This window comes from Aspergillus flavus, chromosome 6 (genome assembly GCF_009017415.1).
Source record: "Aspergillus flavus chromosome 6, complete sequence".
Taxonomy (NCBI): Eukaryota; Fungi; Ascomycota; class Eurotiomycetes; order Eurotiales; family Aspergillaceae; genus Aspergillus; species Aspergillus flavus.
This window is the reverse complement of record NC_092410.1, coordinates 289,782-304,812: the sequence shown is the minus strand read 5'-3', so window position 1 is coordinate 304,812 and position 15,031 is coordinate 289,782. Positions and strand designations below refer to the sequence as shown.

At 49.8% G+C, this 15,031-nt stretch overlaps 7 protein-coding genes across 7 annotated transcripts; 4 read left to right on the top strand and 3 right to left on the bottom strand.

Annotated features, from left to right (window-relative positions):
* Positions 1-303: 303 nt before the first annotated feature.
* On the bottom strand, positions 304-2,505 carry F9C07_7952 (tyrosinase domain protein; the record flags this gene model as incomplete). The annotated part of the gene is made up of 7 exons (XM_041294324.1): positions 304-447; positions 503-782; positions 845-1,153; positions 1,213-1,334; positions 1,387-1,704; positions 1,757-2,101; positions 2,173-2,505. 7 exons carry the CDS (start codon positions 2,503-2,505, stop codon positions 304-306), a joined length of 1,851 nt encoding a protein of 616 aa, XP_041149685.1.
* Positions 2,506-4,198: 1,693 nt separating this feature from the next.
* F9C07_7951 (Alpha/Beta hydrolase protein) lies at positions 4,199-5,179 on the bottom strand (the record flags this gene model as incomplete). Its single annotated transcript, XM_041287010.1, has 1 exon — positions 4,199-5,179. The coding sequence occupies one exon, from the start codon at positions 5,177-5,179 to the stop codon at positions 4,199-4,201; it is 981 nt and encodes a 326-aa protein (XP_041149686.1).
* A 155-nt stretch (positions 5,180-5,334) lies between these two features.
* On the top strand, positions 5,335-8,547 carry F9C07_2246408 (uncharacterized protein; the record flags this gene model as incomplete). The annotated part of the gene is made up of 3 exons (XM_041294338.2): positions 5,335-5,507; positions 5,962-6,098; positions 6,157-8,547. 3 exons carry the CDS (start codon positions 5,335-5,337, stop codon positions 6,945-6,947), a joined length of 1,101 nt encoding a protein of 366 aa, XP_041149687.2. The 3' UTR covers positions 6,948-8,547.
* F9C07_2204759 (NADP-dependent oxidoreductase domain-containing protein) lies at positions 7,307-8,379 on the top strand (the record flags this gene model as incomplete). The annotated part of the gene is made up of 4 exons (XM_071509594.1): positions 7,307-7,486; positions 7,565-7,752; positions 7,807-8,074; positions 8,125-8,379. The coding sequence occupies 4 exons, from the start codon at positions 7,307-7,309 to the stop codon at positions 8,377-8,379; spliced, it is 891 nt and encodes a 296-aa protein (XP_071367621.1).
* A 2,115-nt stretch (positions 8,548-10,662) lies between the features above and the next one.
* Positions 10,663-11,910, top strand: F9C07_7947 (glycerophosphoryl diester phosphodiesterase family protein; the record flags this gene model as incomplete). Its single annotated transcript, XM_071511697.1, has 1 exon — positions 10,663-11,910. One exon carries the CDS (start codon positions 10,663-10,665, stop codon positions 11,908-11,910), a length of 1,248 nt encoding a protein of 415 aa, XP_071367620.1.
* Positions 11,911-12,282: 372 nt separating this feature from the next.
* On the top strand, positions 12,283-13,076 carry F9C07_2285722 (uncharacterized protein). The gene is made up of 3 exons (XM_041294340.2): positions 12,283-12,494; positions 12,567-12,679; positions 12,734-13,076. The coding sequence occupies exons 1-3, from the start codon at positions 12,371-12,373 to the stop codon at positions 12,839-12,841; spliced, it is 345 nt and encodes a 114-aa protein (XP_041149689.1). The 5' UTR covers positions 12,283-12,370; the 3' UTR covers positions 12,842-13,076.
* A 120-nt stretch (positions 13,077-13,196) lies between these two features.
* F9C07_7945 (putative sugar transporter) lies at positions 13,197-14,896 on the bottom strand (the record flags this gene model as incomplete). The annotated part of the gene is made up of 4 exons (XM_041287012.2): positions 13,197-13,453; positions 13,505-14,286; positions 14,362-14,749; positions 14,800-14,896. 4 exons carry the CDS (start codon positions 14,894-14,896, stop codon positions 13,197-13,199), a joined length of 1,524 nt encoding a protein of 507 aa, XP_041149690.2.
* Between the last annotated feature and the right edge of the window lie 135 nt (positions 14,897-15,031).

The following is a 15,031-nucleotide window of genomic DNA, read 5'->3' as shown; positions in this document are numbered from 1 at the left end:
ATAACCAGAATGATGAGTACACGTGGTGAAGAGGGTAGTGAGGGAAGCGTGGAGGTGAGAGCCATTCTTTGGGTCGGGAGGCTACGAAAGTTCTCAAGGCGCCGACTACAAGTCTTGTGAGGGGCCTTCACGTTGGAGGACAAGACGGCCCAAGTCTAGGGGGGTGAAATAAGAGTATTCTATATGGAACGTTTAACTGGGCGGGGTTTCGAAGATACATTGACATGGACTGTACATATGCACCTAGTGTCCGCCAATCATCTCACGCTAAGGATGCGTGAATGAAGTCGTCCTGTCCAAATATCAGGCGCGATAAGCATCGTCCACTTCGGCACGCTTTCCATCGGCCACCCTGCGGTAGTCATCGCTGCCACCGCGGGCAGGAGCGTCATAGAACGTACCCTCAGTCTTATGCAGGGCAACTTCCACTTTTACCTCCGCCTCAGCCTATTTCAAAGAATGAGCAGGGTGCCTCGTTATCACTTCACCAAGGAACGCTTACCTTGCCCTGACTATTCACCACGACGTAACGCGGTGTTGGAACCTCGCCTTTGTTCTGCTTTTTGTAGTAGTGGACTGCCAATCTGGCTGGAAGCTGGGACACAGACAAAACACCCTCTTGCTCTTGCTGAGCGCACTTGTCACAGTTACTGTCCTCAAGGCTGCCGCTGAAGTTGAAGACACTGCCCACAAAATTCTGCGATCTGGCGTCGTAGAAGTCCTTGCCATCCACGTCACCGAAGAAGATGTTGATCTGGAACGGCTTGCCTCCCAATGCATACCTGAGCCCCGGTCAGCGACAAGTCTCGACTGTCTTGGGGAGTCGTCCTAGAGGTACACCTACCGGCTGTACCGGATGCTGAGAATATAGTCTTCCTCGCCGAAGTCCTTGTACACCTCTTTTGTTCTTTGCCCGTACAGGTCGGAAATCTCCTTCCTAATTCTGCTCGCATCTTTAGTGATAGCGTAATCATAATTCAAGGATCGCCAATCCTTCACATCGTCAGACCTGAAAAACACAACCTTCCTGGTTTTTTCACAAAACCTGTGGAAGGGACGCAGGTCGTCATCTTTAGATACTTTGCTCTTATCGTCATTAAACCAGCTGCCAGAGTTTACGGTCTGCCAGATTGCAGTGAGCCTGTCGATATTGCTGCACCCCTCCGCGTTATTATCGTTGTTCTACTGCGCAGAGAATATGGGAGCGCTTACCAATGGTGCAGCCAGAAAATCGGATCAAACGCGGCCACTGGAACACTGCTCATATGGCCAGCACCCCAGAGCTTCAAGTCGTGTCGTCCTGGACGGCTGAACATGAATCCTCCCACCCAGTTCTGTAGAACATTAGCTATATAACTCTCTTGACCCGGGATACTGCGTACGTACATGGACGTTGTTGTGAATAGCTTCTAAGTTCATCCAGTTCTTAGGGGTTTGCTCATTATTCTTGGGCTGGGCTTCTTCTTTCTTGTCATCGTACCGAGTGCTGGAAAATTCTCCCCAGTTAAGACCTCCAGTTGTCAGCAGGCGGAACGTCATATCTTGTAAGGTTGGAACCGAGTCCCAGCCATCTAGGTTCTGGTACCAGGGATGCTCGTTCAATGCCAGGTTAGCCCGCAGCCAGTTCTGGCCACCGTCCGCCCACACGTCGGCGTTGTAGTTTTCCAGAAGACCATACTTGGTGGTGGACTGGCATTTGTCGAACTGAGACCAACGTGAGAATCAGAACTAAGGAATAAGGAAAAGTGAAACCCACCGGCAGATCGAAAGACCAGCCGTGTTCTTCGGTCTTTTGACTCGTGATCGCGTATGGGCGTTCCAAGGTGCCCATGAGGGTTTGCATCTGAAACCTGTAAAGGGGATTGGGCTTGCTTAGCTGCTTGCCTGGTTGCCCTGGCACGACGACCTTGACCATGGGCATCGTGACCAGAATGGGCAATCGAAGTTCGTCGGCTTGGGTATTGTCGTGTCCGTGCCGGGCGAACCGGGCAAAGTCCCAGTAAGGGAGACGCCATTGCTTGGCTTCATTCTCCCAGTCAGCTTTCCCATTCTGTGGCACATTTTGCTTGATGAAGTCAAGCATGGCTTCATAAATCACTTGCTAAATTTCTGTTAGTATACGAATACCAATAAGTCTAGAATCACATGAGATCTGATGAGAGACAAGCGCACCTCGTACAAGGTCACATACACCCGATGCCATGTCGGAAAGGTGTAATTGTTATGCACGCAGAACCCCGTCGGATTTCCTTTGGAGTCCTTCTGACCACCAGGCACCCCGTCCCACTCCGTCCAGGGAGCGCCGTGGATACCGGCCAGACGGAAGTACGACAGCTGGTCATTCAAGGGGCGGTTTTGGATCACGGTCAAGGCTTCCACAAATAGAGTGAGCTGGATGCGGTTACTTCCTGCACTGGTCTGCTCGAGATACCAGTCATCAATATCTTTTCGGATGGGAAGAGGGTGCTTAGGATCCTTTGGGATACCGGTGATGAGGTAGGGCATTTTGGCCGGCGCGAATGGTACTCAGATGGAGTGGAGCTGAATCTGACGTTGGAGTGTATATGGCAGGTCTTCTACACATCCCTGAAGTATTATGGATCTGTGACCCATTATATATAGAAGTATAGGCTTGATGGAAGAAGGCATCCAAAGGCCCGCATCACCAGCGTTGCCCGGAGGGGGCAGTTCCCGTCTTAGGATGAACTCAGTTGGCTGCAGCATGCTTTCAACTACTGCAATGACAACACTGTTTCGTTCTCTCGTATTTAGCGGGATGGTGTATCGCACATTGCCTTCATTGGGGCGGCGAGATCTGACGCCGCGCCAGGTGTCGTAAACCACTTCTCATGCCTGAAGTAAAGGACTGGACAATGATGTCAGTTGAATTATCGTTGTTATTACCCCGCCTGTAGACGTGGCATTCATGCTTCTACTAAGGATAGTGCACCTTACGAGGCAGCTACCTGCAGCATGTCAATATTGATCGTCCACTTTAGTGGTGTATTGCGCGTTGCCTTCATTGGTGCAGATGCGGCTCCGAGTACCCACACCGGAGGTCTTCAGCCCAGGCACCATCTCTGAATTATCACCCCTCCCGTAGACGTGGCACGCATCTATTTCCTGAGGATATGTATGCTCGTGGTTCAGATTCCAATGTTCTGCAGGCCGCAGATCTGTATATAATCTAGTTGACTGCCCAAATGCAAAGAACCCCGCATTGGGTTGCGCGCCGGAAGCCGAGGCGCTAGAGGAACGATGAATGATCCGACTAGCTAGGTTGCGTATAGGATGCCATATCCCCCTTAGACTCCGGAGTGAGTGATCAGGCTGGGGGCCGTGTCTTTTTGCTCGAGTAGTTGATTGTCATAGGGCGCCTCGACATATTCAACCCCTCCAACAGCTGCGAGTCGCGACTATCCTGCATGGTCTTTACCTATTCTGGCTGCATTAGTTTGCTGTCTGAGTTGTCCCTGCACTGGCTCCCTCCATAATGCCCTTCATAGATTGACTGTCTGTGCGGTGGTCTGGTGAATTTGCACAGGTAATCTGTGTAGTCTTCCTATCCAGACAGCCGCTTATTATTCCGAAGGTTCTGCTGCAAAGGGTGACCTCATCCTACAGTACATCATCCGATCATTACTCTATGCAAACAATCCTGGACCACGTCTAACCCTGCAACAGCTGTACTTGTCTCCATACCTAAGACACCAGGAATGGGCGACCTCACATCCGTGCGCAGCGAAGTTGAACAGGTCGCCGCCGTCCAGCCATCCACTAAGCCAACCACCTCTCCTGTCCATCTAAGCGTGTTGTCCTTGAAGACCCATCCAGTTGTACTACTTCCTACTTCGCAGGCCATGGCAAGGTGGACACCACCGATGATTCGGCTACTTCGCGCAATTTCGTGATAAACTCATTAGCTTCGGCGGTACCGCGACATCTAAGGGTGCTCTCCGTACAGTATCAAATAATACTTGTTATTTTTGCCTCTCTCTGACTCACAAATAGTAGCACTATTATCCACTAAAGAGTACAAAACAACAGACACATATTAGGGAGACAGCCAGCTATATTGCTTCAGTTTCAGATGGTAAATTGACCAGTTATGTACAGACGGTGAGGCTTGAGTTGGCTCTTCGCTAGCCTTGAAAGCGTGAGGAAGCCCAGGATTAAGACATAGCACTCTAGGGCACAACTAGATAGATTCGCGCAGGAAATCGACGAGCCTGGGTACTGTCGCATTCGTATGGTCGTACAAATCGAAATGAGTGGCGTTGGGTACGACGAATTCCTCCTTAGGCTCGAGAGCATTTGCATAGGCTCGCTGCGAGAAGTACCCGGTATCCGCCCGAGATCCGTAGATGATCAAGACAGGTCGCGGGGAAACAAGCCGCATGTTGTCGAAGGAGTCGTAGGTAGCCATTAACTCCTCGCTTCGGGTAACGTAGACATTTGGGGCACGAGGATGCATGCCACGGGCGGTGCGATAGTAATCGTACGCCTCCCGGAACATCAAAGGCAGGTCTGGAGTGACTTCCTCAGGACTCATGGGGGCACTAAAGACCAACTCGACATCACCGGTGGCTGCTTCACGCGTTCGTCGCTCACTAGCCGCAGCGAACAGATCGTTAAGAGCGGTATAGTTCACCTCACCACCACCCCAAGGCTCCTGATGGTATTGACCGACGTCAAAGGCACTCACAGTCGCCAACGCCTTGATACGCTTGTCGGTCTGGGCAGCATAGGAAACATAGCCTCCCGAAGCGCAAATCCCCAATCCAGCGATTCGTTCAGGGTCCACGAGACCGGACAGAGTAGTCAGGTACGAGACAGCATTCTTCACATCTTCGGTCCTCTGGTGAGGGTCTTCGAGATAGCGAGGCAATCCGCCGCTCTCGCCCTGGTATGCTGCATCAAAGGCTAGCGTCGCGAAGCCATACTCTGCCAGGCTTTCGGCATAGAGACCAGCAGTTTGTTCTTTCACTCCTGTCCACGGATGGCCGACAACAACAGCAGGCAGGGATGCATTGGTGGCGGTTAGATCCACCCCATCAGGAAGAAACAAATTCCCAACCAAGTTGATACCGTTGCTGTCGAACTCGACCCGGTGAGTGGTGGCCGCTTCTATGCGCTGGATAGTGGCGAGAAGTAGTATCAGAGTGGTCGAGAGCATCATGATGGTTCAGTTAACGAAATCAAAAAAATGAGAATAAGCACAAAGGAAAGAGCCTGGATTTGGCTGATTGGTTCAGGAAGTCAATGATTCAGTGAAAGTGGTGAAAGTAGCTGAAATCCAGGCTTTATATATATACATGTTTTGTTATCCTCTCCATGCCACCCGGGCTGGGCGGTATCCCGAATCCCTATCGGCCAAGGACCCCCGTAAGCCGCCAAGCTGCCAAGCTCGGCTGCAATGAAACTACTCAGGCAAACGGTTATGGTGATATCGGCATTAAGAGTCCGAGGTTGTTCCATATATGGATCCTGGAGAACGGTGACGTATAGTAAGCAAGTTGATTGTTGCTGCTGCCAAGAGAGGTTGAGGAAGATCTAGACTCTGGATTCGTACGGCGGACTACATCTATTTAGTGGTAGTAGTACTTAAACTTAGGGATTATAGTGTCTGGCGATATAGTAAAGTCCTTATATCTAAAAAAGCGGTAAAATATATGCTTTCGGAGGCGGGATAGTCCACATACTTCAGCTATTATAATTATAATTGGTAGGTATTATAGTGGGACCAGAATAATAGATTTAATTGGTTCTTATTCAAAAGTCAATAGAAATTATTGGCTGATCATAAGCTACTAGTAGATTTAGTCGATGCACCCTGCTTACTATACGTCATCCACTCCACTCCATAACCGCTGCCGTCAAACTGGTAGTCAAGCTACAAGACTATTTCCAACGTATGTGAAGCACTTTCGGAATCGTAATCCTGCCTAATATTGATAACAGTGCTACTACATCCGACGGAGACATGAGCCGCATACCGGAGCTGTCCGAAGTGCGTTCGGCCGAAGAAAATTGGTCTGGTCTCACTGATCCTGCTCTGCGGCGAAAATTACAGAATCGTTTGCACCAGAGGATCTACCGTATGGTCTTTCTGATTAGTTAGTGTGGGAGCGGGCTGACCTTGAACGGGGCCCTTAGGTCGACGAAGACGAGCAAAGCCTGCTGAAAATACTCCTGAATCAGACACAACTCTTGCCATATCGAAGCGGCCAGGGAGCTTATCAGCTACAGCAGATAAGTGTAAAGGGAAGGAGCAGGAACACATCAATGCAGGTGAAAGTAGCAAGAGCAGCGAAAAAGATACATCTTCGCCTAACTTGAGTATCCAAACACCAAGATCCATCCATGAAGTGAATCGGGCAAATATCCAACAGATCATGGCACAATACGAGGCTTCGCTGCGCAAAGACTACGCATTGGGCTCTCCAAGAGTGGATCAACTCCTAACTCTAATCCAGTTCAATGTTTTTCGAGCACTTGTTGATAACACGTCCATGCTAAGATTTACCATGGACTGGCTAGAAGAAGAAGAAGCTATTTCCCCCTGGTGTACCAGTGGATTTGAATCTGAAATCAGCCTTTGCCCAACGAGCCTCCGTCCTACTTTGTTACAAAAGGAGATTCCCCACCACCCGTGGATAGACCTGTTTCCTATCCCCCAAATGAGGGACAATTTGCTCCAGAGATACGGAGACTTCGATGAAACGGCTCTTTGCAATGACCTTGTTGATTTCTATGATGTTTCAAACGACGAGACTGGTTTAATTGTGTGGAGAACGCCATGGCATCCGACAGGGTGGGAGGTTAGTGAGACTTTCTTGCGTAAATGGAGCTGGGTCGTCAGGGGATGTGATGATCTTGCCAACTCAACAAATTACTGGCGCGGATTACGTGGAGAAGAGCCGTTGGTGTTCGATACTGGCCTGTGATTAAACCAATCTACAAATGCCTACACTTCTTAACCGTGCATGAATTAGTGTCACGGAATGAATGAGAAAGTGGGGTTTCCCTATGTGTTCGTCTGTGGTCTTTGGTAAACTTATAGTTACGCATTACGGATGTAAGGCTTATATTCACTTACATCCGTAGTCATCCCCTTGCTTCAGCTTCATGACTTTGCTTATCATACGTCACGAGGTGTGGGTCCGTGAGATATCTCGAATTCACAGCTCAATGGTGTGATTTTAAAGGGTCTGGCTGTCGCCTGAAGATATATATCGAGACCTCTTTCCCTTGCGACTTGCACTGCTTTGCATTCACATTGATACGTCGCCAGTAGACTACCATCATGCCGCTTCCCGCTCACCCTCACCCTCGCTCGCCCCTGGACCGCCATCGCCAGTTGGCTCCGTCCGCTTCTGTCCGGGTTTCTCCCCTTTGCCTCGGTGCCATGAAGTTCGGTGACGCGTGGAAGGACAGCCTCGGGGAATGCCCAAAGGAAACGGCATTTAAAATTCTCGATTATTTCGTCAGTCAAGGAGGCAATTTCATCGACACCGCCAACAACTACCAGAACGAAGAATCCGATAAATGGATTGGGGAATAGATTACCCAGAGACAAAATCGTGATCAACTTGTCCTGGCCAGCAAGTTCTCGAGCAGCTACAAAAACCATGAGAGTGACAAGCTTCAATCAACCTATGGCGGCAACGGCGGCAAATCTATGCGTGTGTCCTTAGAGCTCTCGCTGCAGAAACTGCAAACGAGCTACATCCACCTTTTCTATCTCCATCGGTGGGACTATACTGTTTCCATCCCGGAATTGATGCACACCCTACCAATTTGAAGGTCATTTACCTCGGGATTTCTGATTACCCGGCCTGGGTGGTTGCTAAGGCCAATCAATACGTTCGTGATCACGGTTTACGCCAATTCTCCGTGTACCAAGGTCGTTTCCTTCCGGGGCTTTGAGCGAGAGATACTCCCGATGTACCGCGACGAGAACATGGGCGAGGTGCTGTGGGGAACCCTGAGCCAGGGCCAATTTCATACGGAGGCAGGGTACAAGGAAAGGGAGCAGAACAATCCCGGGGGCAAGGGAAGACACCCTCAGATGGCGAGAGAAGTGTTTCTAAGGTCCTCGAAACAATTGCAAACTCAAAGCAGACGCATCTTACCAGTATAGCCCTCGCCTATGTCCGCCATAAAGCGCCTTATGTCTTCCCGGTTGTCGGCGGTAGGAAGGTTGAGCATCTCCGAGGCAACATTGCAGCATTAGACTTGTCCCTCAGTGTCGAGGAGATGGCGCAGACTGAGGCAGCCTATCCCTTTGACCATGGTTTTCCCCATACCTTTCTCAGCGGGACCCTTTTCGATGGTAGCACTCCACGTACTCCCGATGGCCCTGGGGCGTGTGGCTAACGAAGTTGATGGGTAACTTTGATTGGGTCAAGCCGGGACCGCCGATTGAGTGCACCAAATAGCTTTTGAAGAATATCGTGACTGTTCAGTTGTTAATACAACCTGGTAGATAGCCCTCGAGAAATGTGTGTGAATCTATATTTTCTAGAATTCTTTTATAGGTCTAGGTCCATATAGGTGAAATGTCGATTCAACATGTATGAAAAACTGATTTAAGATTTTAAGTTAAACCTATCTAGGTAAGGTTCCCACTGACTAAGCAGCACCTGACCTAGATAGGTTAATAGAAAATTGCGCAGCGGGAAAAAGAACCGTGACCAATAGGTTAGACCAGGTGACATCACTCTTTACTGTCAAGAATCTAAAGATATCTATAAGTAAAGACTTCTACAGGAATTCTCAAGCTTATAAAGAACGATCAGTAACTTGAATACTTGCGAAACAGAGAACTTAGATCATTAATGAACACAGTCTCAAGGTAGGCCTCTCTCTGGCAGCCTCACCGCTGGATTATATATTGTTCTGGTCCACTATACTATGGTAACAGTTTTATAGTCATATCCTCTATAATACTATTCCTGCATAAGGACTGAATCTCTTCAATATCAACGGGATCAACTTCCTTTAGGCAACCAAAAACAATATCAGGTTCGTTGAAATGGTTGTGGGGCGTATTAGATAAACGCAAAACACCTCGGCTTCCTTTTTCATTAAGGTTACATCGACCAGCGCGCTTAATCCCCACCGTTGGAAAATGCGGGATTAAATCTCGTTCAAGAGCAGTTAAAGATCAGCATTGTGGTTGATTCGGTCCGCGATGAGGGTCCACCAATGCAAGATACTCTGCTAGGTCAAAGCCGAACAATTTTTCGGCGAGCCACTGTTCGCCAACAGACGCTTCCGTCACTGCTACTGTCTATTTCCATCGCGAAGAATGTTGGTAGAATGGACCTGCACCTTTTGCAAGAGGCTACTGGCTACAGCGGGCTGATTAACTAACGCTCTTGGGTCAGGAACAATAGAAGCATGCCCTACCGAACCAAGGATCCTGGACCACACCCATGAACAGAATGCCCCACTGTCGGGTTAAACGTACAATGACTTTCATTTACACACAGGAGCTTGGTATTCACTAAAAGGTCCACCTAGATTTCCGCCGACCTTCCAAACTAGGTAGTTGGACCATGCTGCTAACAACTCCGCATCTCGCGGATTATGGAGATACACTCACAAGGCTTCTATCTGATCCAATGCCGGCGCGGTTACTTTGGTCGTTGTTTCCCCGGACATTGACCGACGGAGTGACATGGCAACTCTAGTTGCATAATACTTGTGCATGTGCGGATGATTGACCGTCGGGTCTAGAGGAAGCCGCCGGACCGTATCCCGGGATGATGAAGCTGTGACTAGCATCGAATCTACAAAAGCTTGGGGAATTTTGTGCGGCAATTGCCGTCATGGGGATCATTCCCTGCCCTGCATTTTCCTTATTGGACTTGACTATTACAGCTTGTGAGCAGCTTACTGGCTTGTTAACTTTGGCACTAAAGTAATCGCAAGAAGTAGCACTCTTTTTCTTTTTCATTCTTTTTCTTTTTCCTGTTTTTCCACCTTCCCCGTGGGAGGCGTTTTTCTATGCAACTCCCCACAATTTCTGGTAGTAAATGTCGGTGGTATCCACATCGCATGCATCCATCGTCATTGCCCAATATCTTACGGACGCGGGATTCTTTCCTTCTCGTGATTTTTGGGTTTATCTTACATGAAAGAAAAGCTCGTGAAGAGATCCTTTGGTGGGGCAAAGATGCGATTGGACAGCAGATTATGTCGTGGAACCTGCTGCCACGGTCAGCGCATCCCCCAGTATCCCAGATGAAAGGCCGTACAACATGTAAAATTGCACTGAGAGTAATGAGTAGAAAGCTTCAAATCAGCTACCGCGCACGCGACATGTGCTGCATAACGGCCAACCACGTTTTCTCCCGTTCCTGTAGCCAAGAAGTTGCCAAGTTGCCAAGGGAATCCCCTGGTATCTCCCGAACGTGTGAGAGATCTTCCTTGCGGCACGCGGAGAAGCTGAGTGGGGCCCTTATCTGATATGGGAAGCAAGGGACGGAATTGTGATATGCTCCAACCTCGTGAACCGGGCCGACAGAGGCTTCCGGTTCGAGGATAAATAGGAGCTTTGTTCCCTGAAAAGAATGATCGTCGCTCTCTTTTTGTGCTCTTCTTGCTCGGGTAGCTGATCTATACTATCTTTGTCACGCTTGCTGGATTGCCATCATGCATCTTACTTCCTTGATAGTGACCGCCGGCGTGGTGGCTGCTGCTCCATCGTTCAGTCGTCGTGGTGCTGCCTCTCATAAGCCCAATGTGACCAACATCCAGGTCGGTCCCCGGCCGTATTTCCTCGTGGATGACATGGATGAGGGTCCCTTGAAAAGCAAGCTGGAGTCCTGCGCAGAGACGCCCATTCGTCATGCTCCCCAATTTTCCATCGCCCATCGGGGTGGCCCGCTGCAAATCCCTGAGCACAGTCGCCAAGGTATGATGGCCGCTGCTCGCATGGGTGCTGGCATCATCGAGTGCGACGTCGCCTTCACCAAGGACCGAGAGCTCGTTTGCCGTCACTCGCAGTGTGATCTCCACACAACCACCAACATCTTGACCATCCCTGAGCTGGCCGCTAAGTGCACTGTTCCCTTCCAGCCGGCGACAGACAGCACGCCAGCCAAGGCCAAGTGCTGCACATCCGATATCACATTGGCTGAGTTCAAGTCGCTCTGCGCCAAGATGGATTCCAGCAACTCGTCGGCCACAACCCCGGAGGAATACCAGTATGGCGGACCAGCCTGGCGCACAGAGCTCTATGACACCTGTGGCACCCCCGTGGCACACCATGAGTACATTGAGCTGATCGAGTCCCTGGGCCTGCAGTTCTCGCCCGAGCTGAAGACCCCTCAAGTTACCATGCCGTTCCAGGGTAACTACACCCAGGAGATGTACGCTCAACAGCTCATCAACGATTACAAGCGCCATCACATCAGCCCATCCCGCGTGTGGCCCCAGTCCTTCCTTGATAAGGACATCTTCTACTGGATCCAGCATGAACCGGCGTTCGGCAAGCAGGCCATTTACCTCGACGAACGCACCGACACCGAAGAGGGTTACAAAGCTGCTGTTGCCAGCTTGCCCGAGCTTGCCGAGAAGGGCGTCAAGATCATGGCTCCCGCGATCTATGCACTGTTGAACGCGACCGAGGATGGCGAGCTTGTGCCCTCCGAGTATGCCGTGGCCGCCAAGGAAGCCGGCTTCGACATCATCACCTGGTCCCTTGAGCGGTTCCCTCCCTTGGCGCAAGCTGCTGCCGAAAAAGACTACTATGTTCAGTCGTTCACTTCGGCTGTTGGCAAGGATGGCGACATGTATCGTATTGTTGATGCGCTCGCGCAGAAGGTCGGCGTGCGTGGTATCTTCTCCGACTGGCCTGCGACGGTCACCTACTATGCCAGCTGTATGGGATTGAACTAGGGATATCTTGTCTCCATTGACGGTTGGCGACGTGGATAGTGTACGATTAATGTATAGACTTATGAGTGAGAACCGAATGTCTGTTACACGACAAATGACAGTTTAGTACTGATGTTTTCTCAATTTAATAAAAATCCCTGATTATACTGAAGCTTCCCACAGCTACTCTCCAAATTCGGACTCCGCGTGGCGTGATCTATACTCACAGAACGAGTCCAGACTTGCTTATGGGACCTGTCATCGATTGCGAAGGGAATATGTTCCATGGTAACCTCGCAACCCCTCAACCTTATGATTCTGACATCGGTAAACTAGGGTTGGAGCTACCATTACCCAATTCGGTAACCCTCTAGCCACTGACATCATCACAACGCTCACCCTTATAAACGCCGTCTGACTCCTCATCTAAATCCCTTCAATATCCATATCCCAAAATCAATCACAAAGAACAGCAATAACCATGTCTTTCAATATCGCCAGAAACACCCTCATCCGCACCCGCCCTCTCCTCCGCACCTCCACCCTAACAAGAACATACCAAATCCAAGCCCACCCTGAAGCATACAGCTCCAAAAACCAAGAATGTCAGCCTAGCCACCTCGCATAGTTCACCCATGAACATTACAGAGAAAGGACCTAGGAACTAACAAGAATAGTTTTCATCGCCGCCTCCTTCCCAGATGACTTTGAATCGCCCACGTTGACGGAAAAGCGCGGCGTTCCGACGGAATCGTGGGATGAGCTTCATGCTACCTTGAGTGAAGCCTCGGTATGTCTCTCGATGTTTGTGTCGGTTGGGACAGTTGCTGATTGTTGGTGATAGGTGAAAGCTGATCGGGGGGAGGTGAAGATGCAGCAGTTGACGTCGAGGGAGGAGCTGGAGAGGATGTTGCAGCCGGATAAGATGGATCCGAAGATTGATGAGATGTGATCTGTTTCTCACGGACTCACAGGGGATAGGTATTGGTGGTGTTGGTTATGATTGTATGGTCTTTTGTGAGGGAGATTGTCATGAGATGGATTATATGTGTTTGTAATTTGACGATCGCTATGTCATTTACTTGAGTCCGTAATTATAAAATAATATATGGTTTGGTTGTATCGATCTCAGCAAGGTGTTTAATTCATCTGCACTTTGGTTTGTAGGGCATCGTTGATTGAAGCATATGCATAATTTCATAACATCTTTTTGATAAGTGCAAACGTAAAGTCTATGGAGTACGCAGTGACTACCTTCTATCCCAGTAGTATACAGACAATATCCCAGGGTATATAGTATCCGCCGTCTAGCTCACATCTTCTACCTGCTGCACCACGCCTTCCACCTTCTCATTGACTCGTGTCTCCTGAGCATGCTGGCCAGGCATGACTGTGCGTCCACCTTTGGAACTGTAGACACCTCCGGTAATGCCGCCCTTGGTGAATAGCAATGGAATATCTTCCAGCTCCAGTCCCTTCGTCTCAGGGTAGAAGAAGTATACCATAGGGATGAACGCCGCGTTCAACACGGCGAAGATCACAAAGGTCTTCCATTTGATGTTGTCTACTCTCGTTAGCTTGAATCTTAGTAAAAAGAAAAAGGACTGTGACCTACCGAAGGCAATCGGAGTGATCTTAACGACCGCAAACACCGCCATCCAATTCCATCCTGACGCGATGGCCGACATCCTCGTTCTCACACGCGTCGTGTTAATCTCAGACGGATAGAACCACGGCACCGGGAGCCAGCCCACGCCGTAGAAAATCTGGAAAATAAAGATAAACGCGGTCGCACCGTACGCACAATCCATCCGGTTCAGCGAAAGCAGAATAGAAACCATGACAAAGCATAGACAAAGACCGGCGGAGCAGATAATCAAAAGCGTCCGACGACCGAAGCGGTCCATGAGAAAGACCGGAATTGCCGAGCCGACCAGATATGTGCACTGGATACAGCCACCCAGGATCATCGCCATGTTTCGGTCCATGCCCATTGTTTCTTGGAACATGACAGGTCCGTAGTAGTTGATCATGTTGGATCCGGTGAATTGTTGACCCAACTCGATTGAGATGGTGATCAGCATCCGGCGCAGATTCTGTACCTCGCCCCAGGTGAAGAGTTCCTTGAAGCTAAAGGGTCCGCCTTTTTGTTCTTCTTCTAAGCCGACTTGGATGTCGAGGATAGTTTTGGATACAAGTGCGTCGTCGAGGGGACGGTCTTCGATCGCGGCGACGACGGCGCGCGCTTCTTCGTGACGGTCGTGTTGGACCAGCCAACGGGGGGTCTCCGGCAATCCGATGACTTGGAGGATGAGAAGAATGGCGAAGACGGCTTGAAAGGAGAGCGGGAAACGCCACTGAAAGGATGATTCATAGAAGCTTGTGCCGTAGTCCATCCTATTGAGAGTCCATGGTCAGTATCTCGGTTTCATTTCTGGCAACGAATATAGGACGGAAGACGAGATGGCGTACCAGTAGGCAATGACCACTCCCAAAATGGTCACTGTGCCCTGCAGGGTCAACAAAGTACCGCGATATGACGCAGGCGAGCATTCACTCTGATAAACTGGCGCCGTTGAAGAGTTCATGCCATTCCCTACTCCCGTGACGATACGGCCGACGATCAACTGCGCGACAGTGTTTGAAGTGGCGAGGATGATTGTACCAATCACCATGATAAAGCCACCGAGCATAAGCATCGTCCGACGGCCCATTCTTTCTCCAATAAAGTAGGATACAATCGAACCGATCACACAGCCAATATCGTACAAAGCCGTGATGTTGCCCTGCATGTTGGCATCGGGATTGTTGAAGTCCCTCCCGAATCGATTGTCCGCACCGACGAGTCCTGACATGACGCCTGCAATCATTAGTAGAACATTCTTTGGTATGATGATTGTCTAGTAGCACCTTGATCAAATCCCAACAGCAAGAACGCCTGGCAGGACGCCATGGTGATGGCCATAATCAGCGTCCTGCCTCTAAAATCATGTTTCCAGAGTTGCATCTTGTCCTTGAAGCCCAGCTTCTGTAGGGACCGTAAGAAATCTATGATAACAATAACAGATAGTTTTGACAAACAAAACTTCGGCCCATCAGCCACGGGGCTCCGTGTATCTAATACTCTGCCGAAAGGCTTCGG

Excerpts from the sequence above, each read along its gene's own strand:
- F9C07_2285722 (XM_041294340.2), top strand. The coding sequence starts at position 12,371 with ATGTCTTTCAATATCGCCAGAAACACCCTCATCCGCACCCGCCCTCTC. Across the intron at positions 12,495-12,566 it reads CAGCTCCAAAAACCAAGAAT|TTTTCATCGCCGCCTCCTTC; the intron begins GTCAGCCTAGCC and ends TAACAAGAATAG. Across the intron at positions 12,680-12,733 it reads CTACCTTGAGTGAAGCCTCG|GTGAAAGCTGATCGGGGGGA; the intron begins GTATGTCTCTCG and ends TGTTGGTGATAG.